Source organism: Macaca mulatta, chromosome 16 (assembly GCF_049350105.2).
Source record: "Macaca mulatta isolate MMU2019108-1 chromosome 16, T2T-MMU8v2.0, whole genome shotgun sequence".
Taxonomy (NCBI): Eukaryota; Metazoa; Chordata; class Mammalia; order Primates; family Cercopithecidae; genus Macaca; species Macaca mulatta.
In genome coordinates this window covers 89,134,999-89,161,185 of record NC_133421.1, presented here as the reverse complement: position 1 = coordinate 89,161,185, position 26,187 = coordinate 89,134,999, and the positions used below count along the sequence as shown (strand labels likewise).

The following is a 26,187-nucleotide window of genomic DNA, read 5'->3' as shown; positions in this document are numbered from 1 at the left end:
GTTCTCATTTCCATCATCTTCTAAGGATACCAATCATTAGATGAGGGCCTACCTCTTAACTTGATCACATGTGCAAAGACCTTATTTCCAACTAAGGCCACAGTCCCAGGTCCTGGGGCTTAGGGATGGAACATGTTTTGAGGGGACGTGATTCCACCCACTGTATCCTCCCAGGCTGCCAAGGAGGAAGATGAGCTCAGGCACTATGACTCTATAGCCCACGACTCATCCTGAGGTGTCCCCTGGCCCTCACAGCCCTGATCTCACCCAGACACTGAGAAGCTCTGAAAAAGAACCATCCCTTGGCCGATTTTAAGACAATGATAAGAAGGTGTACAGGCCGAGCCGTAAAACCAAGGCCAGAATGACTGGAGCTGTAAGAGTAGACATCGGAAGAACCCCAGGACCCCAGGTCAGAAGGCCGTCCACAGACCTAGAGGAGAGGGAGGTGCCTGGTGCGATGGGCTGAGATCCTTCTCTGTCCCCCGCCCACTTCCCACCTCCCACTGCTGCGATCGGACTTGAGAACAAACTAAGAATTAAAAAGCCAGACCCCAAATCTAAACCTAAAAATAAACAGTTCGTGCTGCAAGTTTTGGGCGCACACTTGTCACAGGAGAGAGAAACCGGAGTCTTGCTCTGCCTGTGGGAGAGGGAGGCGTTGTAGAGCTGGGCCAGGAGAGGGCAGCCCGTGAGGTCTCTCCAGGGGGCTCCTGAGATGCGGAAGGAATGGATCGGAAGGAAAGGTCGGAGCCAGGCCTGAGAAGCAGAGGGAAAAAGAGACCTCTGGACACATTTTTGGGTGGGCACGGGTGCTGAAGTTAGTGATGCGTGAGGCTCTGGCGGTGAGGCAGGCCAGTGGGCGTGCAGCAGGGACTAAGTCAGGTGGTGATGGTGAAGGTAAGAGTCCAGGGCTGGAGGAGACCCATGAGGACTTTTGGAAAAGGAACTAATGGCACCAAGGAATGAGGGGAAATTGAGGCAGGAAACAGATTCTAGGTATACGCTGCACTGAAGTTCACGGGTACAAAAGTCAAATGTGAGTGAGGTGACCTTCTGCACAGATTTTGCTCCCCTATTTTCCCTCTGCATGCACAGCCCACCCTCCTCTGAGATGCTGAGTCCCCCAGCGATCAGGGCCATGTCTTCAGTGAGAGTCAATAAATGATTGTCGCCCTCCGTCGAGGGGAAGGAGGGCGTGTTCCAGGATGGTATGTTCCAGATGGTATGTTGACACGTGTGCAAACACGATCCAAACAGACCCCTCACACAGAAGTAACTGCAGAATTTGTGACTGCACCATCACAGAGATGTTCTGGATGGAGAAACATGAGAAGGTTCCACACGGATCTGTAGAAATCCATTCGTTTTAGATACAAAATTATCAAGGGCCACCAGGGACCTGAGTTAACGGCATCCAGAGCCTAAGTGGTTCTTGCTGGTCTCATTCTTAGATGGGACCTGGGGCTGAGGCCCCTTGGTGTGATTCCGGAATTTCTTCATTTTTTTTTTCTGCGTTGACACGTACATTCCTCAGAGGGGGTTGTCAGTGAATTCCACAGCAAAGGTGAATGGACGTGTGAGGATTTGTATGGATTGGGAGAAAATTATTCTTTTACCCGATTTGCAAGGATACACAAAGTGTTTGCAGGCTTGGTGCTTTCAAAGACATCTGTGTTCTGTTGGGGAAAGAACAGAAAAGGAGCGTCAGCAAATGCCTGAGGAAGGAAAATTAATTTAGAAGTAGAGGTCAAGGCAAGCCTAACTTTAGTTCTGCGTGTGTGTGTGTGTGAGTGTGTGTGTGCTTTTAGGAGGAGGAGGAGAAAAATGGAGGCGGAACAGAATAATTTTTCTTTTTTCCTTTGGGGTGGGAGGGGAGACGGAGCTTGGACAGATGGTGTTTCTGAGTGACCTTGCATTGCTGAGCGTTGCTGAGTAATGGCTGGAATTGCAGGGAGCTTGCAGGGTGTGGCCACCTGCAGTCACCAGTGGGAGTTATCAGGATGTCAACATTATGGGAGGGCCTGAGAGCAAGCAAAGATAAGCCCAAGTTCAACAAAGATCAAATAACACACTCGTAACACAACTCCATGTGGGAGGCATCTGTGGGCCTGGAGTGTCCGGAACAGTGTGCAAGGCCTGGAAATCCATCAGGCTGACGTCCCCGAATGACACGTGTGAGCAGGTTATCTTACCCGAGGTTCTCGTCCCAAAATTTATATGAATCATCGTGAATCCTCATGACAATTCCACCTCAGGCTCTGTGAGGAAGCTGAGCTGCAGATAAATGACCAGCCCAGGGCCACACAGAATTTGAACCCACAGCATCTCCCTAGCAATAGGCTCGGGACACACCTCACATGACCCATATCCCAGCTACTCAGAGTGAGGTCTGTGGATGGGTGCCAGCCGGTGAGCTGCCGCTGCTGATCCCTGCAACAGTACGGAAGCTGAAAGTCAGCATTTAGACTTTGACAGTCATTTGAAGGAGTCATTTCAGGTCTGATGAGTCTAATCATAAAAACCTGGGCTTTGTACTTTGTATGCCTTCTTTATTCCATGTTTCTAGTGATTCCTTTTTTATAGGTTTTCAGGAAACTGAAAGTATAGGGCTTGTCATCTCAGCTACTCAGGAGGCTGAGGTGGGAGGATTGGTTGAGCCCTGGTGTTTGAGATCAGCTGGGCAGCATAGTGAGACCCTGTCTCAAAAAAACAAAACAAAGAAACAAAAATGTAGGTCCAGAATGAATTGGAAATAAACCAATGAGTCCTTCACCGCAGATAGTTTGAGAAGCGCCGGTATAGAGGCCACACAGGTCAGATCACAGAACTTGTCGTGTTTGAATAAGCTCTGCCACTGACCAGTGGACCCAGGGCAGTGTCCTCGCTTGGGAATGGAGGGTGGTCATGAGATGTGGGAGGTGTGTGGTCGGCTTGGGCTGCCATGACGAAGCCCCTCAGCCCGGGGACTCACACAACAGAGGTTAATTTTCTCAAAATTCAGGAGGCCAGAAGTCTAAGGTCAAGCTATTGGCAGCATTGGTTTCTTTGAAGACCTCTCTTTGGCTTGCAGATGGTTGTCTTCTCCCTGTGTCTTTGCCCCTTGATCTGTGCATGTCTGTGTCCTAATCTTCTCTTCTTAGAAGGACGCTGGTCAGAGTGGACGAGGCCCACCCATATGGCCTGGGAAGGGTCCTATCTCCAAATGAGGTCATATCTAACATACTGGGGGTTAGCACTTCAACGTACGAATTTTGAGAGGGCACGATTCAGTCTGTAATAGAAGGGTGCACGGGAATTTTCTGTACTATTTTTGCAACTTCTTGTGATTCTTAAATTATTTCAAAATAATTTAAGGACTACCACTCCCAACCCTCTGCCACCAGCTAACATGGCCACTGTGGTTTATCTCAGATGGGTCCTGTCAGGCACACTCATCATTCCAGGTTTGGGGGAGCTGCTCTCTGGGATGGAGGCCAAGTGGGCATGACCCAGAGCCCACCCTCCACCCCAGCTTCCTGCCCTCTGGTCCTGCACATCTGCAGAGGGCAGCTGGGCGGCCGTCGTCGTCTGTGCATGGAGCTGCCTCTTTGGTCCTGTCTCTCGTCGCCTGTCCCCTTTGCTCTCTGGGGTTCCTGAAGGGCGCAGGCTGCAGCTTCCTCTGTTTCTACCACAGTGCTGCACATAGTAGGTTTCCATAAAGGGTTGTCCTGAGGCGTCCTTGATATACTGTGCTTGGTGGAGATTTAGTCGCCTCTCTTGAAGTGTTCTCCCTTGACCCTGGAGAACGGTGGGATCCCTAGGTGTGAGGTGTGATGCAGGAGTGATGCATGGGGCTGGGCCAGCCAATCTGCCTGCATCCACGCAGGCTCTGCACACACCCTGGCCACGGGCATGCAGGCAGTGCTACTCACTTGGCAACGTTCACAGAGTCCTTTCTTGTTATAAAAAGCACTTTGGGTGATGATTGTCCTTTAAACACTGAAGTCCACGGAGAGGTGACAGGTGTGTGTGCGCCTTCCTTGTTTATGTCATGCCATTTGTAGCTGAGAAAGCCCATGCCTGTGCCCGCAGTGCTGGGTAACCGGCGGCTGCCTCAGCCACCAAAACAAATGTCCCTCAGGCCGGGGTGACCAGAGGTGACGTTTGAATATTGTTTCTTGTCTGTGAGCCAGAATGTCATTGGATGGGTCATTATTCTAAACCATTCTGTTGCTCCAAAAGTTCCCAAGGCAAGGTCATCATGGTTTTTGAATTATTTAGTATTTTGCCCAGCCCTGCACGCTCTTTGAAAAATGCGTTGCCCTCATTTCCCGGTGAATACCCCAAGCGTCGCACCCCGACCAGTGCTGGTCACGTACCCCACTTTCCATGAGCTGAGAGCCATGACGACTGATTCCCATGAGAGACCCTTCGTGTGTCCTGGCCTCTTCCAGCAGGAGGGGTGCCAGGGACCCAGGAGTCACCTCCGTTTTGCAGTATGGATGTCAAGCATTATCACTGAGGCCAGCAGAAACCTTATTTTGACTACCTACGAAGCAGTTAATTTGGTTGAGTTTTTCTCCTTCACTGAATAGAAAGGAAGGACTGGTTCTTTTATGTTATTTTTTTTCATGGTGGTACATCACAGAGCTAGAACATGCATGCAGTGGGCTGTGCTCAGGCAAAGGGAGATTAAGTGGCTTGTCTTGGATGACAGAGAGGCACATAGCATTTCCCTGGAGGTATACATTTTCCCTGGAAGACTCCAGAAGAGAGGAAATACTAAACCTGTGCCCCTGAGGGACTGGGCGTGTGTTGCTAGAAGGGGTCCAGAGAAAGGATGACATTTCTTTGAAGTCTTATTTGTTCTCTTAAAACTTCAAGCACATCTTACATTGAATCCACAATATGCTTGTGCTGGCTGTAACCTAACAGTCATACTTCCCCCAGACACTTTGGCTAGAAAGGATACTGTGAGAAGAGGCACATGCGTGGGCTGTGTGGCCAGCCACCCTCATCTCACCTCTGCACACCCTTGGGGGCTGAGGGGGGTTCCCTAGTTTGAGAAGCATGTGGTAGGATGTTGGGGAAGGGATTCTAACCTTAGATGCATGTGTGTGCTGAGGGGTGGTTTGGAGTAGGAGAATTTTAATGCCACCTTCCTTTGAAATTTTACGAGACTCTGCTTATAATGTGGCAACATTTCACACGGGGAGCCAGTAGCCTCGGGCGGGGGGAGCTGTTGAATGAAGACAGCCCTCCCTCCAGCCCTAGCTCACCCACCAGCCTGTCTGATTTGCTGTTGACAGTCTTTACTCTTTCCCCTCTGTCTGGCAGGGTGGACACATGGTATTTTGGCCACTGGGGCCAGGAGGACGTCCCAGGTACATACACGTGGGCCACTGGGGCCAGGAGGACGTCCCAGGTACACACATGTGGGCCACTGGGGCCAGGAGGACGTCCCAGGTACATACACGTGGGCCACTGGGGCCAGGAGGACGTCCCAGGTACACACATGTGGGCCACTGGGGCTGCGGTGGTGTCTCAAGTAGTGATCTCCTGAGTTCAGGTGAAATTAAAGCACACAACTGTTCTTTCTCCAACATTCGCAGGGCCCTTTTGGGTCTGTATCGGGACCAGGGGCTGTGTGTGTGGAGCTAAATGTAAGGATGACATAAAGATGACCCATGACAGCCTCTCCTCTGAGGCGCCCGTGGTCTGCAGGAGGCCCTGCACGTGCTTACGAACCTCACCCTGGCTCTTAGTCACTCCTTGGAGCACCCTGCCAGGGATGTGTTTTAGGGTGAGGAGCCACCGGCTGGAGATGATGAGATGGTCTTCCATCTCCATGCACGCTCTCTCTTGTGCGTGTTCTCCCTCGTGCATGTTCTTCCTCGTGCATGTTCTCCCTCGTGCGCGTTCTCCCCTGTGCGCGTTCTCCCCTGTGCGTGCTCTCCCCTGTGCATGCTCTCCCCCATGCGTGCTCTCCCTCATGAGCGCTCTCCTTCATGCGTGTTCTCCTGACTCCACGTGAACAAGCTGCCCTCCCCATTACATTTAACTGGAGGTCCTTCCCTCTTTTGGCTCAGATCACCCCATCCTGGTGGAATGAGGGAGGCCGAAACTGTTTTTTGCACAACATATCCAGTTGTGTGCAGTTGTGGGCGGAGGGAGTGAGTCTAGTCCCACAGGCTCAACGTGGCACCTAAAGGGTGGTGGGGTGGGGCATGTGCCATAGGGAGATGGGAGGTGCGAGCAGGTGGTCAGCTGCTTACCTGCAGGATAGGGGACAGGGACAGCAGAATGTAGGCACATGGCAGTTGTCCAGGCTGGAGCATTAGGCAGGACCAGGCGCCCTGATGTGGAGTGGGGTCCTCTCTACACACATCCCTGTTTCAGGTCAGGTCTGGTCCCTGGTGCCTGGAGGGGATTCCCAGGACCACATAGGTGGCCAAGGGGCCCCAAGACCTGGACTTGAGCCCATGCAGCATACATGTCAGACAGCTCGTGACCAGTGAGAATTCAACTGGCTTGAGTCCTTGGCTCCTCTGCTGCCAACTCGATGTCAGGACCCAGACCAACCTTTCTGAATGACCCATAAAGGAGGTATAGGGGAAAATATAGGCTTTTTTTGTACATTTTCTCCTTTATAGAGGAGCTATATCCATATCTATCTGTATCTATCTCTCTCTCTCTCTATCAATCAACCAATCTATCCATCCATCCTCCTGTCTGTCTGTCTGCCTGCCTATCTTCTTTCTATCTATCTATCTATCTGTCTGTCTGTCTGTCTATCTATCTATCTATCTATCTATCTATCTATCTATCTATCTATCTACCTACCTACCTACCTACCTACCTACCTACCTATCCATCCATCCCCTTGCCTATCTGCCTGCCTATCTGCCATCTATCTTCCTATCTATCTATCCATCTTCCTGTCTATCTATCTGCCTGCCTATCTGCTATCTATCTACCCACCCATCCATCCATTCATCCATCCATCCTCCTGTCTATCTGCCTGCCTATCTATCTATCTATCTATCTATCTATCTATCTATCTATCTATCCATGTATTCATTCATCCATCCTCCTGTCTATCTGCCTGCCTGCCCATCTTCTATCGATCTATCTATGTCTGTGTATGTATCTATCATCCATGTGTGTATCCATCTGTCCATCCATTTGTTGATCTATTATCTGTCTGTTCAATCATCCATCTATGTATCTGTTTACCTACCTGTCCATCCATCCATCATCTGTCTATGCATCTGTCCATCATCTATCACCTGTCTACCTGCCTGTCTATCTGTATGTCTCTATATCCATCTGCCTATCCATCCACTCATCTGTCTATTATCCATCTATGCAGGTATCCATTTATTCATGCGTCATCCCCTGTCTATCTGCCTATCTATGTGGAACTCATTAATTTCTATCATTATTGTGAAGTTGATTTTGGAAACTTCATCCTCCTTTGGTCTTAGCATGTGGGGTTCAGGGTCGGAAGGGCAAATGGTCAAGATTGGGTTTCCTGGCTCCACAGTCCTTCTTGGTTAACCAGAGCCTCTCTCAGCTCCTAGGGCTCAGGGAACAAAACAATGCAGGCAGTAAGTCTGCAAAGTGGGAAGTGAGAGGCAGGGAGGAGGCATGATATCTGACTCAGCTGTTGGAGAAGAACTGTCTCCTGGGTCCTCATATCCATGGCACCTTGCAGGGAGACAGGCCATGCTCAGGAGCTGCAGAGAAATCAGAAGGTCAGAGGGCGTGGTGGGAGGGGGCAAGCCGAGGAGGAGGCCAACTTCCCAGAGAGCTTGCTCAAGGTACCTTCTTGGGAGGACTCAAAGGCCCATAGCAGAGAGAAACACTGTGATTCCAAACAAAGACCATAGTGAGCCCAGGGAAAGTGCAGCTCCGGGAGGAGAGGTTCCCACTCCTGGATCCTGGCAGGAGGCAGGTGGGGCACACATTCCAGGGACCCTGGCACTCATGGAGCCTGAGGGCCTGAGCCCCACGGAACAGGTGCTGCCCCCCACCCTTTGCAGTTAGGAAGCTCAGGAGCGGAGCTGCTGGTGGGGATAAGCCTCTCTGTCAGGCAGGCAGAGCAGGGGGGCGCCCAGGAGTTCTGGCCACAGGTGCACAGCTGGGACATGCCCCCGGGACATCAGGTGGCCTCGTGTCCTCAACGTACACATGAGTTTACCTGGCACCAAGGGGGATCATCTTAAAAGAAGTCCAAATTTAAAGGAAATTTGGAAGCAAGGTTCTTTGAGTTTTTCCACCCTGTCTCCCTCCTCCCCTCCTCCCCTCTCTGCCCCCATCCCCACTCACTTCTTTATTTACCACTCATCCCCTCAAATCTCTGAGAAAGACACCCTACTCTGGGGACCTCAGCCACACACCAGCCTCTCTCAAGAATCAGAGGAGAGGGTTTCATGGGAAGCAGCACAGTGTGGCTGGTGAGAGGCCCTGGGACCCCCCCATCTGCAGCAGCTTGCACCGCCAGGTGTGAGGAGGGCCTCTTGGACCCAGACCTGGCAGGTGATGCCACCGCAAGCCTGAGCCATCTCGATGAGGTCATAACACGTGCCTGTGGCAGTGCCAGCTCTGCACTTTACCTAGACATGTAGAGTGTATGCCTATGGCATGTGTCATACATGTGCGCATAGGAAGCCTGTACCTGGTTCACAGACATGGATGTCCCCATTACAAGACCCTGTTATGATGTCATGGAGATGGCTCGTGCATGTTATGGGGTCCCTGCCAGGGCTGGGTCCAGGAGGCCCTCTTCACACCTGGTCGTGTGGGCTGCCCCAGGTGGGGGGACCTGTGGCCTCTCGCCGGCTGCACTGTGTGGCTCCCCATGGAAACCTCTCCTCCAATCCCCTGAGTTTACCACTCAAACCAGTCACTGGGCCCCATAGCAACCAAGGCTGGCAACGGCGCCTGCCGCCCGGGAGAAAAATTAGCAAAATCGCTTTCTCTTGGGGAGGGTGTGTGTGGGGGGGACTTTCATTATATAATAGGCCAATGTTTCCAGCTCACTTTCTGGAAACGCAGAGGGTCCTCCAATGGCACACATGGCCTGAGGTCACTGTGGCACATTATTGGTCCCTGTGGTCTCCAGAAGGGCTGCAGGTGACCCTCCCAAGATCCCAGGGAGTAGCCTGGGCCTGTGCTCCTTGGGGAGGGCAGGGGTTCTGCAGAAAGCCAGGCGAGGAAGGAGGGAGGTTCTGCCTCGGCTTCCCAAGGGGCAGACACTTGCAAGTGCTGCCCTTCTCCCTCCTGGGTCACCCACCTGTCTGGGGCAGCCTTGCTTCCTTTCCACTGCCTGTGTTCGCCCCCTGCCCCCAGGACTCTCCCCGATCACCGAGGCCTGTGGTTGCATGATGCTCAACCAGAGAGCAATCCAGGAGAGGGTGCAGGGCCTCACAAGTCCAGGGCTTCCACGCCAGAGGAGGGAGGAAGCCGCTGGGGCCCAGCCCCACCTGACATGCTGGAGAGGTCTTGTCCTCAGTCCCACGGGGTAGAAAACACAACCCAAAGGAGACTGGGCCTGGGACCTCGGCTTGGAGCTGCCAGGCGTCTCCACACATGCACTTTGGGCAGAGGGAGCCTCATGGGCCAGCCCTTGGATGTGGATATGGAGACGACCTCTGGGCGGAGAGATCCAGCTGGGTTGTTCCTGGGGGCCACGGGGATGCCCAGAAGCTTTGCTCATGGAAGGGGGAATGGGTGCAGACATCGGGAACAGATGGAGCAGGAGGAGCGGCTTTGTGGAGGCATAGAGAGAAACACCCAGGCTAGGGAGGCATTCTGTCCAGGCGGCCGACACTGCCCAGGCCACGATCCCACGCCTACTCCCTGCTGGGCGGATGAGAGGCCACTGGGGGGCTGAAGCATGGCTGCCTGCCGAGTGACTCCCTAACCTCACTCCTTGCTGTGGGCCCAGGGCAGGCCCCGGCGGGAGCCCTCCAGACCAGAAGCTGGCCGCAGGGCTGCTCCTCCGAGGCTGAGGCAAAGCTCAGGCTAGTTAACATGCAGGGAGTGTTGCACTTGGAGAAATTTAGATGTATTTTTTTTTTTTTGCATGTGTGCTTGCATGTAAATGTGGGTAGGTGCTGTCCTGATTGATGGCAATTAGCATTTTCTAACGGGAACAGATGTTCGGATTGCCAGGAGGCTGGTACCTAACGCCCACACTGCCATCTGTTCGCTGGGCAGGGCCAGGGGAAGCAGCCCCGGCCGGCGGCCCTCCAGTCCTCCGTGGTGTGTACTTAACAGGATTGTGTGAGATTGTTTCTGGAGGGAAGAAAAATAATAATAAAGATGTTTTCAGGGTTATAAATAGTTCATGCTGTTTATTATGGGATGGAGCTTTTCTCTGACGAGCAGCTCCGGTTTCTATGCGGCCTGAACAAAGGGAGCTCTGAATGGAATGCACAATGTCAGCTCCCGTGTTGGGGTGAGGGGAGGCCGCCTCGGGAAGCCAAGGTCGTGGTGCATTTCATCGGCTCAAGGGTCTGAAGGCCAGAGGAGGAAGACACGAGGGAGGTGGGGAGAAGCCAGAGGGTTTAACTTAGGATTTGCAGTCCTTCACTTCCACCTCACTTTCAGAAGGCTGAGCTCATCAGCGGGAGACTCTCGGGTCCCTGTGGCAGTGTGGCAGGTGGGGGCTCAGAGCTGGGGCCACCTCCTGGTTCCCCACTTGCTAACTGGCCAAGCCTCACCCTCGTCGCCTGTAAAATCGGGTTAGTGACCATCCGACTTCACTGAGCTTCTGCAGGGACTGAGGAATCGTTCACAACAGGGCCAGCCCTGTGCCAGCACGTTGCTGGCATCTGAGAGGCTTGGACTGGCCTGTTCTCAGCTGTCCTCGGGGCCGTGGAGGGAAGGCCCTGGCTTCAGTGTGCCTGGCACCCTGCACTTCTTCCTGTGGCCAACCAAGATGGCTCTTACGGTGCTCCCAGCGGCGGCAGAAATGTATCCTCCTGCTTTTTCTTTTTTCCTTTTTGGCTTCTTAAGGCAAAACTGTTTGTTTGTTTGCTCACTTGCTATAAAAAGAGTTGCCTCCCTTCCTCGCTTCTCCTCGCCTCCCCCCGGTCTCTGCATCATGGCACGTTCCTCCAGCAGGCAGATGTCTGCGGGGGAATCTGTCGCCTGTCCTCGGGCCGCCCCGACAGATGTACCGAGTGTCCTTCCTCTGTGGGTTGAGGTGCACGTGACACCTCTGTGCCCCTGCTCCACCTTGATGGGCATCCTCCCCAAGCTGGCATTACTGATGGACGGCACCTCGGGCAGGCACAAAGGCGCACCCATGCAAACGTTCCCCTCTTCTCCAGGCTGTCACTAACATTTCCCCAAACGTCTTTCTGGGAATTTTCTTTCTCCGTCGGAAGAAGCTTGGAGGAGAGGAAATCGGCCAGTCTCCTTGGTGGTGAAGGGAGAGCAAACATTTCCTGATGTGCACCCGTTTCACAGAGCCCTCGCCATAGAGCATGAGGAGCTAGTGCACTCCTGCGTCTTCCCATCTGGATTTCCTGGTCTGGGTCCAGCAAAGCAGCAGTCAAGTTCCCCATAATTGGTGGTTGCCAAGGGCTTAGGGTTAAGCCCAGGAGGAGTTTGTTTTTGCAGAGCAGCCCTAGGAAAGCTGTCACGGCTGCTACCAATGGTGGTGGAGGTGGCAGTGGCAGTGGTAATGGTGGTGGAGGTGGCAGTGGCAGTGGCAATGGTGGTGGAAGTGGCAGTGGCAGTGGCAATGGTGATGGAGGTAGCAGTGGTAGAGGTGGCAGTGGCAATGGTGGTAGAGTTGGCAGTGGCAGTGGTAATGGTGGTGGAGGTGGCAGTGGCAGTGGTAATGGTGGTGGAGGTGGCAGTGGCAATGGTGGTGGAGGTGGCAGTGACAATGGTGGTGGAGGTGGCAGTGGCAGTGGCAACGGTGGTGGAGGTGGTGGTGGCAGTGGCAACGCTGGTGGAGGTGGCAGTGGTGGTGGAGGTGACAGTGGCAGTGGCAATGGTGGTAGAGGTGGCAGTGGCAGTAGTGGTGGAGATGGCAATGGCAGTGGCAATCATGGTGGAGGTGGCAGTGGCAATGGTGGTGGAGGTGGCAGTGGCAGTGGCAATGGTGGTGGAGGTGGCAGTGGCAGTGGCAATGGTGGTGGAGGTGGCAGTGGCAAGAGAGCAGTCGAAGAATGCTAAAAGAGGCTTCTCTTGCTTTCTCTTCTCCACCTGGGAGTGGGCTTAGGCTGAGAGTGTCCCAGAAGAAGTAGATGTCAGATAACCCCTGTGCCTGGGCTGGAGACGCTCTTTAGGAGCTTTCAATATGGCAGCTAATGGGTTGGAAAGATAGATGTGTGTGTATTCATTTCCCCACTTTTATAATTCCGTATCTGGGACTTTATTTCATTTTTACGTCTTGCTTCTTTCTCTCCAGAAGCCATTTTTACTTTATATCAGGACTTCTCAACCTCAGCACTATTGATGCTTTGGGCTGTAGGACACTGAGCAGCATCTCTAACTTCCGTCTACTAGAGACAGTAGCAATCCCCCCACCGAGTTGTAACAGCCAATAATGTCTCCAGGCATTTGTCTCAGGTATCCTGGGGAGCAACATTTGCCCCCAGTTGAGAGCCACTGTTAATTTTTTCTCGAACGACTTCATTTCTAACGTTTAATATTGAGTGCTAACTGTGGGTAAGACACCGTCTATGCCTTCCTAGGCATTGAATCCATGTAATGCTCCATGACTTTTTTTTTTTTAAATCATTCTTTCCACCCTACAGAAGAGAAATCTGCAGTCCAGTGGGGTTAGAGAACTTGCCCAAGGTCATGCCACTAGTGCCTCAGTGGCAGAGCTGGGAGTCGGGCTCAGGCAGCCTGTGCATCTCATCATTACATCATTCATGCATCTCATGAGTGTTTTTTGGCCACGTACTATTTGCGGGGCACTGTCTTAGGAGCTTGGTACTCATTGGTGGATACAGATAGAAATACCTCCCCTCATAGAACTTTTGTTCTAGAGAGAGAGGCAGACACTGAACACATCCATAAATTGTAGTTTGTTAGCAGGTGGGTTAATTTTCTAGGGCTACCAGAAAAAATTACCAAAATCTAGATGGCTTTGAACAACAGAAATGTATTCTCTCACAATTATGGAGGCCAGAAGTGAGAAATCAAGGTGCTTTGAGGAAGAACTTCCCTTGCCCCTTGCACCTTCCAGGGGTTGCTGGTCACCCATGGCGTTCCTCAGCCTGTGTCTGCATTCCTCCAGCCTCTGCCTCTGTCTCACATGGCCTTCTCCTCTATGTCTCTGTCCAAATCCCCTTCTTTTTCTCATAAACATGCCAGTCATTGGATTGGGGGCCTATCCTAAATCCAGGACAATTTCGTCTCAAGAGTTTTAACAAATGACATCTGTGCAGACCCTGTTTCCAAATAAGGTCATTTCTGAGGTTCTGGATGAATCTGGGTTCTGGGGGTCCACTGTTTAACCCACTGCAGTAAGTGATGCTCACCATGGGGAAATGGGCAGCGTGCTGAGACCCTGTACTCAGCAGGGCTGGGGACTCTTCGCAAGGCATAGAAAGGATAAGATGTAGTCTATAATTGTTAAAATGGTAGAGTTCCACCTACACATGCTGTTGGAGTTCAAAGAAGGAGGAAATGGTTGGAGATGCAATCTCTCCATCTTCCTCCTCCTCCCCAGCTGTTCAGCTCACTGTCCCAGGGAGAACAGGAGACTTGGGTGGTGGTATTGAGAAGCAGAACAGAAATAATATGAATGAGAAGAGAATATTTCCCTGTGGCAGCCAGAGGTCCTCATGGGCTGAGTTCTCATGACTCACCATCTTTTATTCATTCCTTGTTGAATCCTGGGCCTTCAATGGTATTTGTGAAATGAAAGGATGTGTTACTCATCGTGCTGGGTCCTCAGGATCCCAGATGAATGTAATGTGTCCCCCCCACAACCCCCTTGGGGAGCTTGCTGTTTCATGGAGTAGACAGATAGGTTACAGTTTATCCATCCTTTGCAGTCAGGCAGAACACACACTTTGGGGGCCCAATGGAAAGGCTTTTGAGTGGGTTTTGAAGCATGCATAGAAGTTTTCTGGGAAGAACTGGTGAGCCTGGAACTGCACACAGAGCAAAGGCATGGAGGTTATAAAAAAGGGCACTGTGTTTTAGTCCATTCTATGTTGCTGTAATAGAATACTACAGACTGGGTAATTTGTAAATGATAGACATTTACTTGGCCCTTGCTTCTAGAGGTTGGGAAGTCCAAGAACATGGCCCTGGCATCTGGTGCAGGTCTGCATCCTCCCATGGTGGAAAGTGGAAGGGCAAAAGAGCGTGAGCAAGAGGGAGCTGATCTCACTTTTTTTTTTTTTTTTTTTTTTTTTTTTTGAGACGTAGGCTCACTCTGTCACCCAGGCTGGAGTGCAGTGGTGCCATTTCGGCTCTCTGCAAGCTCTGCCTCCCGGGTTCATGCCACTCTCCTGCCTCAGCCTCCCGAGTAGCTGGGACTACAGGTGCCCACCACCACGCCCGGCTAATTTTTTGTATTTTTAGTAGAGATGGGGTTTCACCTTGTTAGCCAGGATGGTCTCCATCTCCTGACCTTGTGATCCGCCCGCCTCGGCCTCCCAAAGTGCTGGGATTACAGACATGAGCCACCGTGCCCCGCCTGAACTCACTTTGATAACAAACCCACCCTCGTGATAATGAACCCACTCCCACAATAACTGCATTAATCTATTCATGGGGGCAGACCCTCATGACCTCATTACCTTTGTTAGGCCCCACCTCTCAGCATCCTGTGGCAGGATTAAGTTTCCAACACGTGAACGTCAGGGGACACATTTAAACCATCCTAGCATGACTTATGTAAGTGCAGCAAGAGAGGTCAGAGTGGCTGGGGCATGGGGCTTGAGGTTGGGGCGTGGCCTTAGCTGGCGAGGTCCTGTGAGCTCTACCTGCAGGGAGGGAGAGCGAGACCTGATGAGCTGGATTTGGGGGAGCTGACTGTGGTGGTAGTGTGGTGGACGATAGACTGGAAGCCTTTTAGGAAGCTGCTGCTGGAGTTGAGGTGAAGAGGACAAAACTTGGAACTCACCTGGGAGCAGAAGAATCAGAGAGGGCCCCATTTTTTAAAAATGAGATAAAATTGTACATAACGTGAACTATTAATTGATTCAAAGTGTGCGATTCAGTGACATTCAGCACATTGAGAATATTGTGCAACCATCACCTGTGTCAAGTTCTAGAACATGGCCATCACCCCAGAAAGAGGTCCTGTACTCATTAGCAGCCTCTCCCCATCCCCTCCCACAGCCCCTGGCAGCCACCCCTCTGCATTCTGTCTCTGTGGATTTGCCTGTTCTGAGTATTTCAGAAAAATGGAGTCAAACCTGCCCTTCTGCAGCACATTGCAGCACCTGTCGATGCCTCAGTCCTTTTCGCAGCTGAGTAATCTTCCGCTGCTTGGACCTACCACGTTGGGTTTATCCATTCATCCATCAAGGGATATTTGACTATTGACTGTTCGAGGCACACAACAGACATCGTGTGACTGTTTTCTGAGGGAGATTTCTGGTGCTCAAAATGTGTTTGTTGAATGAGGAAATGAAACGGTAACCCTGAATCCCATAACCCTCACTCTTAAATCCCGTCTCCCCCAACCTCACCATCATCGTCTCTGTGTCCCACCTGCAAGGAACAGGTGTGTTCCAATACCTGCCATTGTGTCAAGGGACCTTATTCTTAGCCTTTAAGAAGGCAGCCAGTGGCCGGGCGCGGTGGCTCACGCCTGTAATCCCAGCACTTTGGGAGGCCGAGACGGGCGGATCACGAGGTCAGGAGATCGAGACCATCCTGGCTAACACGGTGAAACCCCGTCTTTACTAAAATACAAAAAAAATTAGCCGGGCGAGGTGGCGGGCGCCTGTACTCCCAGCTACTCGGGAGGCTGAGGCAGGAGAATGGCGTGAACCCGGGAGGCGGGGCTTGTAGTGAGCTGAGATCCGGCCACTGCACTCCAGCCTGGGCAACAGAGCCAGAGTCCGTCTCAAAAAACAACAACAACAACAAAACAACAACAACAACAAAAAAAAACAGAAGGCAGCCAGTGTTAAGGGTGGCCTGGAAGTCTCTAGGTGTGGTGGGGGTGGGGGTGGTGGACTTGACCTCCAGGGGAACATAGCACTACCTCATGATGGCCTGCTCCCTCGCCTGGTGTCCTGCAGCCTGGAGTACCATCTGCTCCTTGGCATCCCCTTCCTCTGCCGGGCAGGACGTTGCCCAGTACCATCCACCCCACTGTGCTCTGTGCCATCTGGCCACACTGGGTTCCCCAGGACTCCCCACTTCTTGGAGAAAAATGAAGTCCAGCCTTGGAGGGTGGGTGGAGGGCAGAGAGTCCTGAATGCTCTGCACATCTGCCCCTGCCCTCCAGCCTCCCCGGCGCCTCCCACATGGCCAGTGCCAGCTGGTGGAAGAACAGCAGCCCTCCCTGATTCCGGAGCCTCGGAACCTCCAGGGCCCCAAAGAGGTGACACTGCGGCATTGCTGCTGTCTCTGTGTGCTCTGAGAGCCACCTGGGCCTGTGGGTTATGCCAGAAGAGGGACCTGGGGACCTTACTCTTGAGAGCAGCAGGCTGTAGAGTGCCTAGAGGAGGGTTTCCGCGTGCCTGGGCTGCAGAGCTGGTCAGGTCTGGGTGCTGCACAGACGATGCAGACAGGGAGACCCTGAGAAGGACGAAGTGGGCACAGGAGGAAGCCTGGCAGCCCACGGCCGCGCCTCACATTCTGCACAGGGGGGTGCCCCAGCTTCCTGTGGTTGCCATTAGATCCAGCCATGCTGCTTTGAGGGACAGAGAGAGGGAACAGTGCCCAGGAACCAGAGATGGAGGGGAGTGTGAAGGCAGGAGCAGGAGAGGAAGCCGGTGGCTGTTTCTCAGCTGGGTGTCCTGTAGCAGGGGCGAGGGCTTCAGCATCTCTCCCCTTGTTCTCTCCCTGCTTTGCCACCCAGAGTCCCCGGACACCAGGAAATTGCTCCTCCACTCAGGAAGCAGACTGCCCAGCCGCTGCCCGCGCCCCAGCTCAGCCGAGCTGGCCTAGCACTGCAGGAGAGCTCACTTACTTGCTGTGACAATTCTTAGTTTTCAACCTTTTTTTAAAAAAAAAAAATTAAATAAACCCCCAAACCTAGGCTTTTTTGGTGATGTAACAGTTCTATATCTCAACTGCAGTGAGAGTTGCACGATGCTGCACATGTGATAAAATGGCAAAGAGCTACATATCACACACACACACGCACACACAGGCGTGCACGCACAGATGCACACACACGTGTGTATATCACTGGGGAATCTGAGTCAGCCCTGTGTACTGCGCCGTCTCCGTTTCCTGGTTGCATGGTGGTTATGTGAGACGTCAACATTGCGGGAAGCTGGGTGAAGGGGGCAAGGCACCTGCACTTTTCTCTGCCCCTTCTAGTGAATCCGTAATTATTTCCAAACAAAAAACAAAAACAAGGCCCCGACAGATTCAGAGTGAATGAGTCAGGCAGCGCAGTCCCATTAAGGGTAACCGTGTGTGCCGACTGCTTGGAGACACCGTGTGCCTGCCTACCATGTGGGCCTGGTAGACAGACCTCTCCCTGCTCCTTCCCTGCCCAACTGCCTACGCTGTTACCCACCTGGGGAGGCACACCCAGGTCCCCTGCCCTGCAAAGATGGCCTGGGCCCGGTTGCATGACTGCAAGGTCAAGGGACATGGGGGCTTCTGCTGCTCTGGCCCAGGAGAGGTTGTGCTGTGGCCTCACTGCTGGATGGCAAAGACCTCTGGCTCCCCACCCACCGTGTTTTCTGGAGGAATCCGTTGACCGCCACACCTTTTCCTGAACACCAGACCTTCTTTATGCTGTTGTGCTGGGCTGTGTTCTTCAAGTCGCCTCTGCTCTCAGAAGTCACATTCCGTTCCCTTATGCACTGAAGTGTCTCAAGGGTTTGCCTGCACCTCCCCACTCTGGATTCGCTGCCTAAGGGCAGGGATCTCATGGCTGTTGTGGGCAGGGACATTGCGGGGACAGTCCCAGGGCCTGACTGGCCTAGGACGCATTCATTCTCTGCATCTCTTTGGGAGCAGAGACCAGCTGTTGCTCTGTGCTGCCGCCGTCCTGGGGAGAGAGGGTGCCCCAACTGCCCCAGAAATGGAGGTCCCAGGGACATCTACACGGGGCTGCTGGCCCCGGGCTTCAGGAAGAGCGGCTGGAATGTTGAGGAGGACATGAAGGCACGTTAGAAGGAGTTAGCGGCCACGTGTCTTGGTTGGGCGATTTCACAGATCTCTGGAAGTCGATGACATTTGCGGAGATTAGAAAGGCCGTGCCCCCAATTCATGAGCCATATTAAAGCAACCGCTCCCCCAACACCCCAGTGAGGAGTGTCGGCACACACCACATGGTGAGAGCTGTCGATTCCAGTCTGTGTTCATGGTAGCCCCTTTTCCACTGCTACACAAGGCCGGGCCATAAGGCCCTCATCCGTCTGACCATCGACCCTGAAATATTCTAACGAGGCCCCACTCCATGCTGGACATGGGCCGGCGGCTTCTGCTCAGGGGATCGGGAAGCAGGGCAGCTGCGCCCCCAGGAGCCCATGGCCTGGGGAGGAGGGTGCCCGTAGACCTCGCCCTGCCTGTGCCACGTGTGTGTCACCTGTGTCAGCCTACCTCATTATCTTCTCTATCAATACACCTATGCCTGTACCTCTGCCTATAACACACACATACAATTCATGACTAACTGTTGGAAGGACTCCCATGGAAATGGGCAGGTCTGGGATACAGAACAACTCGGGGGATTTAGGATGGGAGGAGGCAACCCTGTGCTGAGTGGGTGGCTGGGGACAGAGAGTAGAGGGCTGTTCCAGGCAGTGGGACTGACTCGTACCCAGACCTCTTGAGCTTGTGTTTGGAAGACGGAGAGAGCTGTGGCTTAGACATGGAGGGGGCCAGTCCAGGGTGGGCAGAGGCAGGTTCTGAAGGGCCCTGGGGGGTTTGAATCAATTCAAGTGTGGTGGAAACTCCTGGGGGTCTGACTCAGGAGGGGCTCTGGCCTTGTATAAATACGTATTCAACAGTGTCTTTATAAAATGATGGCATCTCTGAAATTCACCGGTTAATATTTTAAAAGAATGCTCTGGTAAATGGTTAGAAGGAACTAGGTCAGAGGCAGAGAGACCCCGTGGGGACCCAGTGTGGTGTCCGGGTGAGGGGCTGGGGCTTGGTCCGGGGTCAGTTCTCTCAAGCAGGGGATGCGTGGCAATGTCTGGGGTTGTCACAGCTGGGGAGGGGGCTGCCCCTGGCGTCCAGTGGGTGGGGACCAGGAATGCTGCCAAACGTCCTACAGCACACGGGACGCCCCCACCGAGAAGGACCCAGCCCCAGATGTCCCTGGTGCCTGGAGGGAGACCCTAGAGAGGACAGACAGGGTCAGAGTGGGAGGCAGAACAAACAGAGTTGGTGGGAAGCGGGTTGGGAGAAGAGGACAGAGCAAGGATGATGCTCAGATTTCCAGGTTGAGCAGCAGAAAGAAAGACTGCCTGGGAGAGGAACAGGCTCTCGAGCACATGAAGGCTTGGGGTGGGACCCTATCAGTGTCCTTCAGGCTTGGGGTGGGGCCTCGTCAGTGTGATGTTCTTGAGGCTTGAGGTGGGACCTGGCCAGTGTGATGTCCTTCAGGCTTGGGGTGGGACCTGGTCGGTGTGATGTCCGAGAGAGGCAGACGCCACGCAGCACTGGACACCTGGGTGGCCCTCGGGGGAGGCCGGGCTGGAGGTGCCGCTGCAGATGTCAAGGGTGCGTGCGGAGCATGGGGCTGTGTGTGGCTGTGTGTGTGACTGCAGCTCTGTTGATGAGCATGAGTGTGGAATGTGTGAATATCTGTGTCCGTCTGATGCTGTGAGCCAGTGTGTGTGTCTGAGAATGTGACCGTGGAAGTGTGTGACTGTGAATGAATGTGTGTGTGGATAGGTTCCTCTGAACTTGAGCATCCGCGCGCATGTGAGTGCGTGACTGTGTGCGTGTGTGAGTGTGTGTGTGCACACACCCGTGTGCCTGGTCTCTGCTCAAAGGTGCCACGGGCTCCGTGGTGGCACCTCCCACGGAGTCCTGTCTGACCATTTCTGGGCCCAGTTGGCCACTCTCCTGGGCTCATCCGATTCCCACCTTCAGTTACCACTGACCCTCCTGGATGACCCTTAGGTGGTCTCTCCTGGGCAGAAGTGTGGGGCAGTTTCTTCCTGGCCAACAATTTCCGAATTCCTCCTCCCCAGATGCCACTGCTCAGGGCCTGCCTCGCCCCCTCTCCGCTCCCCCGTCATGGTAGCGCCTTTGGATTCTTTTCTGGCTGCTGACCTGGGAGTAGCATATCCAGCTTCCTCCAGTATGGGGCTCATTTTTAAGATACAAGAAAAGTGGGGCCCATGTACACCATGGAGGGGGATGCTGCCAGGCCTGCACGTACCCCATGGACGGGGACACTGTCCAGCCTACGCACACCCCACGGAGGGGGACGCTGCCAGGCCTGCACACACCCCATGGGGAATGCTGTCGGGCCTCCGTGCATGTGGCTGGCTCTGTAGCAGCCCAGTCTGAGTGGGCGCAGGGACGTGGTATCTCCTGCCTCTGGGTGCAGTGCCCCCAAACCCCAGGCCTCGAATACTGAGGAGCTGCAATGGGAATGGGCCCATCACCACATGGGGCCATCAGATGAGACCCTGGCTCAGCTCGTATCATCTTCCAAGTCTCTGCAGTCGGTGTGAATAGGGCTGTTTCTGGCGTGGGCCACAAGAGCCCTAGGGTGGGTCAGATGTCTTCACCTAATGAGCTGTGTGACTCCGTACAGGCCACTTAACCTCTCTGGGCCTTTGATTCCTTGCCAAACTCCCATTTCTCCCTGTGTGGTAATGCACAGGGCCAGATGGTATGAAATGATTCCTTGGATTTTCTTGACTGGGTTCAAGAGTGAGTGGACCCCTTTGCTGCGGGCAGGCCAGGAGGACCCACAAACAGCTAGGGATTGGGGGTGCTAGGAGGGCTTGGTGGGCAAGGTGGGGGAGCGGCAGTGCTTTTGATCCCAACAGAGGTGAGGTTGGTGGATGGGAGGGGTAGTGGGACTGGGCCTCTGCAGAGGGCAGGACAGGAGGGGCAGGAAGGGCTTGGCAGGGATGCAGCAGACAGAGCCACCTGGCCCTGGGGCAGGACAGACGTGAGCAGCCTCAGACTCCCTGGAAGCTGGATTTGGGGGTGTGCTGAGGAAAGGCTCGAGAGAGTGCCCTGGGAGCCGGGAGAATGATGTGCCCAGGTCCGGGGCATGTGGCTGGGTGGGGAATGGGTTCTGGCCACCCTTCTGAGAACAGGGGAGAGGTGCAGAAGGGGGCTGAGGAGGTGCCAGGTTGGCATGGGGTGGGCAGAGCAGAGGTGGTGGGGCAGAGCTCCAGACGGAATTGCCTCCCCTGACGCATCTGAGAGGTGTCCTCCTGTGCAACCCCTCATCAGAATACATTTCCTACACAGGACGTCACCAAAGACGCTTCCCAACTCACCACGGGGGGCACACAGGGCCCAGTCCTGCCCCGGATCACAGCCTGCTGTCCACCCTGGGCTGAGAGGTGTCCCTGGGATCCCAGAGCTCGGCTCCTGGGCATGCAGTCAGCCGCCTGTCCCCTCCTCTGCCAGCCAAGCTGTTTTGAGAGCCTCCCTCGCGCCCGGTGTCAGGCTGTAGCTGTGTGTGGGGGCCTGAGGGAGCTGGCAAAACACAGGAGAAGATCTGTCCTCCAGGGTCCTCCGGGGTGAGGCTCGCCGGCCCCAGGCTCGTCCCAGAGACCCAGAGGGAGGAGATGTGCAGCTTGTGGGGAACTGTGGATCTTGGCCCTCGTGGGGATGTGCACACACTGTGCACACAGCACACCCCTGCACCACCCCACATGCCAGCATGCCTCTGCACACACATCTACACACACACACACCATGTGCCTGCACACACCTGCACACACCCACACATCTCCACACCCACTCTTCTGCACACTCTTACACGGCACTGTTTCTCTCCATAACCCCAGTGGGGCTGTGAGGCTACAGCAGGCGGCCTGCCAGTCCCCTCTTATCCTGGAACTCTGGGTGACATCCCTGCCTCCCACCAGCTTCCCTGCCACCACTCCTAAGGGTGCCAAGGAGATGAGGCCTGTCCCTCTGTGACCACTGAGCTGGCCACTCAGGGCCCGCAGCCCCGTCTGCCACCAGGAGGAGGAGAGCAGCCCCACTGCGATGCTCCAGCTTCTGTGGCCATCCCTGCTGGCCACGCAGCTCCCCCTTTCACAAATGAGATGAAGCCACTGCCCCAGAGGGCCTAGAGCGGTTTGTTCTCTGGGCATCGCTCTGGACTTGGGGTGTGGCCAGCGTGGCCGCTGGGCCTGGGCAGAGCCAACACGCGCTCTTCAGCTCTGGCATAGCCTCTGTAGAAAACCACGGCTGTTAGCATTTCATCCTGGGTTTACGGAAAGGACACACTGCCATGACTACAGGTTGAGGACTCCTGCAGAAATTCACTCATTTGATCCTCAAAGCAATCCCCCGAGGGAGGCCCTGCAATCACCCCCATTCCATAGATGGGTAAACCAAGATCCAGAGAGATGAAGCCACGTGCGTGCTCAAAGCCGCACATCTCAGTGGGGGTTGAAGGGGAGACGTGGCCCAGGTGACCGTGGGGCCATGAGCGGGATGGCACCACGGTGCTGCTTACTCTCCACTGGCTTCTTGGTCCAAAGGCTTTGAGCCTACCAAGGGTGTTTCTTCCCTGCAATGCCCCAGGGTTGTGCAAGCTCTCTGTGCCCTCCTTCACCTTTCCTGACCCTGCCTGGCCTGCTCCTCCACTGATGCCAGGTGCCAGCAGTTGGCAGGGGCTGTGGCCACCAAGTCCAAGTCTCTCCCAGTGGTCTCCTCCCTCATCCCTGCTGTGTGGCTTCTCTCTTCCCAGAGCCTCCCCACTCCACTCTGTGACCCTGTTCTCCCCTGATAGCCCTAACTTCCCTTTCTCACTCCCCCACTCCCACGGTGACCTTTCATGACCCACTCATTGCTGCCTGCCAGAAGCCAGAGGGCAGGGGACAGCCTCGACCTGGACAATCACAAACCAGGTCCATGTCTGAGCATCCATCTGTCCCAAGACAATGGAGCGTCAGTGACTTGCTGGAGCTCTGCCTTCTGCGTCGAAGGCGTGTGCACAAATAATGCCCACCCGCCTTCCCCTCCACCATGACTGCTGCGTTCCTCTGCGGCGGAGGTGGTGACAGGGTGGGCCTCCGTCCTACACTGCCCACTGCGCATCTGAGCTCCCAGTCTTAACTCTCCAAAAAGTTTAGTTCCCAACTAGCCCCTACACTCTCACCTCCGCCTTCCTCCTCAAACATCCCGCATTCCTGCCGGATCACACCATTCAGCAGTTCCCACCTCCATGCTTCCATCTGCCCCATGCCTTCCAGCAAGTTCCTTCTCCTTAATTTCAACCATTCAGAATTCTACCCATCTTTCTAGGCCAGCTGAGTTCTCCTCCCTGGTAGCCACGAGGAACATAGTGTAAAACCCTCTGGGCTCTCTGGGACTCCAAAGAGCCCTGCGGGTGTTGTCACCCCCCTGTAATTTGTGTGGATAAGGGTGCCAGTACTGGGTGGCAGGGATGCTGTGGGCATGGAGGAAGGCGTTCCGTGGAAGCATCTCCACACGTGAAGCATGTATGATCCGTTGGACACTAGGCCCCACCTGACACATGAACACTGAGATGCTGTCATTCAGTACTCACAATGATCTGATGATGTTGGTACCATTATTGTCACCATTTTTCAGAGGATGAAATGGAAGGTTGCAGGGGACCCAGTGGTTTGCCCAGGGCCTCCTTTGCCCGTGAGTGTCAAAGCTGAGGTTTGAGCCTGGGGTGCCTCCTCGCCGGGGGCGGGTGCTCTGTGGATGCCGCTTGCGTTGAGGGTAACTCACTGTGATGGCTCATAGGTGCTCCCCATCTGAGAGTAGGTCACTTTCCCTCCTGCCAGTTTCGATTCAAGGGCAGGCCTCACCCCCTGATTCAGGCTGAATGGTTGAGCTGCAGTCAAGGTGAAGAGATTTGTCTCTAGGGAGGATTTGAACAGACTTCCCCAGCTTCCTCTCTGTCCCCACGACGATGCTTCTGAGATGTTGACGTGCTTGTCTTCTGGGCTCAGAGCTCGGCGAAGGTGACAATGTCTTCCCGGCACGTCTTTGCCTGTGATTGTCACCCACACTGACAGTCCCGGGGGTTCAGGGTTGACTGCACTTGACTGAGCCGAATAAATTAGCATAAAACATTTAAAACCGAATTTCCTGATGTATTTTTTTTTCTCATTTACTACCCAGGTGTTTAGATTTAACTTCTTCCAAATGATGCGCCTAAACATCATATGTCCCCTGATAATTGTGCCTTTTGATAGCAAATTTTCCCAGTGAAGCAAGGCAGGCAAGAGGAAGGGTTTGGCATATTTGTGGGTTGAAACTTCTGGACAGAAAACACTGCCTTGGGTGAGCAATCGGGCCCCCCAGCTTGGGCTTGGGAGTCAGGGCTCTTGGAAGAGAATGCTGCACCCCCTTCTAATTGAAGGCTGCCGGCTCTGATTTAGAAAATCTCGTTTTGTGCTTTTCTAAAAGTAGGTTTTACTTCTTGAATTTGTTTCCTTAGCCAGAGTTTTACTTTTTCTCTCCTCTCGGCATATATCTTTTGGGACTAGTCTTATCATTGTTATGCATGCAAACAGCACCTTGCACAGTGCTATTTCCTTGGCAGGCTACCCCGGGAGCTCCGTCGAATCCTTGCCAGACAAGGGTCCTCTTGATCTTCAGTAGTGTAGCACTTTGCATCCTGGTGAGTTGCTAATAGTTCTTGTCTTCCTCCTCAGGCCCATATACAGGTGCTCCTGGAATTAGGATGGATTACACCCCAACAAACCTACCTTAAGTTGAAACTATCACTAAGTTAAAAATCTATTTAATAACCTGATAAGCCCATCATAATGTGAAAAAAAGTCCTAAATCGAGGGTGGCCTGTGTTTGGATGAACTTGTAATTCCTCTTGGAATTTTGGGGTGATTTGTTTTCCTGGAGTCGCCATCCCAGGATGGCTCCGATGGGGACATCTGTGCCAATACCTCGGCACTTGCCTCTTCACATCTGTAGGGAGGTGCTTCTATAGTCGCCGGTGTTTCCCCCCCCCCTTTTATTCTTCCTACTGCCAAAGTAGCTCTTGTTCCAAGCCCAGGCCTTCATTCACAGCCTGAGAAGGGAAGTGATTAGAATTGAAATTGGAAATGGCCTCTTTTCCTCTTTTCCTTTCTGCCTAACTCTCGCCTACAGGAGGGCGGGAGGGCAGTCCACAGCGTCTGCACACCCACGGGTGGCTTTTGACCTCCTTGAATCTGGCATCTGTGTTGAGAGGGTTTTTGCACACATATGCCCTCTGTTTTATCATGCATGTGCGTGTGTGTGTGTGTCTGTGAGGTGTTAGAAACATCCCATCGTTCCACGCTGTCTCTTTCTGCCTTCACGCAGACCCATTAGTTGCATTTGGGGCTTGGCATTCTACTGTGCTAACATCTTCCCCCCTAGTGGGAAACGAGATAGCTGTGATTAGCCTAATGAGTGATTAATTAACGAGCTCGCTGGCTAGAAGATGGAAATATGCTGACCCTGCGGAATAATGGCCAGGAGGGGGCCAGCCACCCACCACAGTGGCACGCCCAATGTGACTTTAACCCTTAAGTCCTCTCCTGCCCAGACCACTCTCCTTTCTTTGTGCAAAAGTGCAGAGGTTACATCCACACATGTGCGCCCCTGGAGCTGGGGTCACCTGCCATCCAGCATCCAGAATGCAACGGCCACCAGCAGAGATGCTCCATTGAGTCTGTGGGTGGCCAGACTCAAAGTATGTGTGTGTGTGTGTGCGCGCGCGCGTGTGTGTTTATGTGTGCAGGTTTCAAATAAGTACATCGGTATATTCACCTATAATTGAATGATGAAAACTGATCTTAATTGGCAATTATGCAAAATTCTAGAATATTTCAGAGTGGAAGTTGTTGGAGGCTTCTGAATGGTTTTTGTTGGATAAATTGGATTGGAGTGTCTGGG

General features: G+C 53.6%; 2 protein-coding genes across 37 annotated transcripts in view; both read left to right on the top strand.

Moving 5' to 3' along the window:
• The window catches only part of RBFOX3 (RNA binding fox-1 homolog 3), a 523,127-nt gene that overhangs the window by 133,929 nt on the left and 363,011 nt on the right, over window positions 1–26,187 (top strand). The gene's annotated exons all lie outside the window — the stretch shown is intronic.
• LOC144336028 (uncharacterized) lies at window positions 11,070–17,170 on the top strand. Its single transcript, XM_077973137.1, has 2 exons — window positions 11,070–14,331; window positions 16,020–17,170. Exons 1-2 carry the CDS (start codon window positions 14,216–14,218, stop codon window positions 17,095–17,097), a joined length of 1,194 nt encoding a protein of 397 aa, XP_077829263.1. The 5' UTR covers window positions 11,070–14,215; the 3' UTR covers window positions 17,098–17,170.

Bases quoted from the DNA above. Each gene is read 5' to 3' on its own strand.
- LOC144336028 (XM_077973137.1), top strand. From the start codon at position 14,216: ATGATAGACATTTACTTGGCCCTTGCTTCTAGAGGTTGGGAAGTCCAA. The intron at 14,332-16,019 runs GTGAGCAAGAGG...ACTGCACTCCAG, and splicing joins AAGTGGAAGGGCAAAAGAGC to CCTGGGCAACAGAGCCAGAG.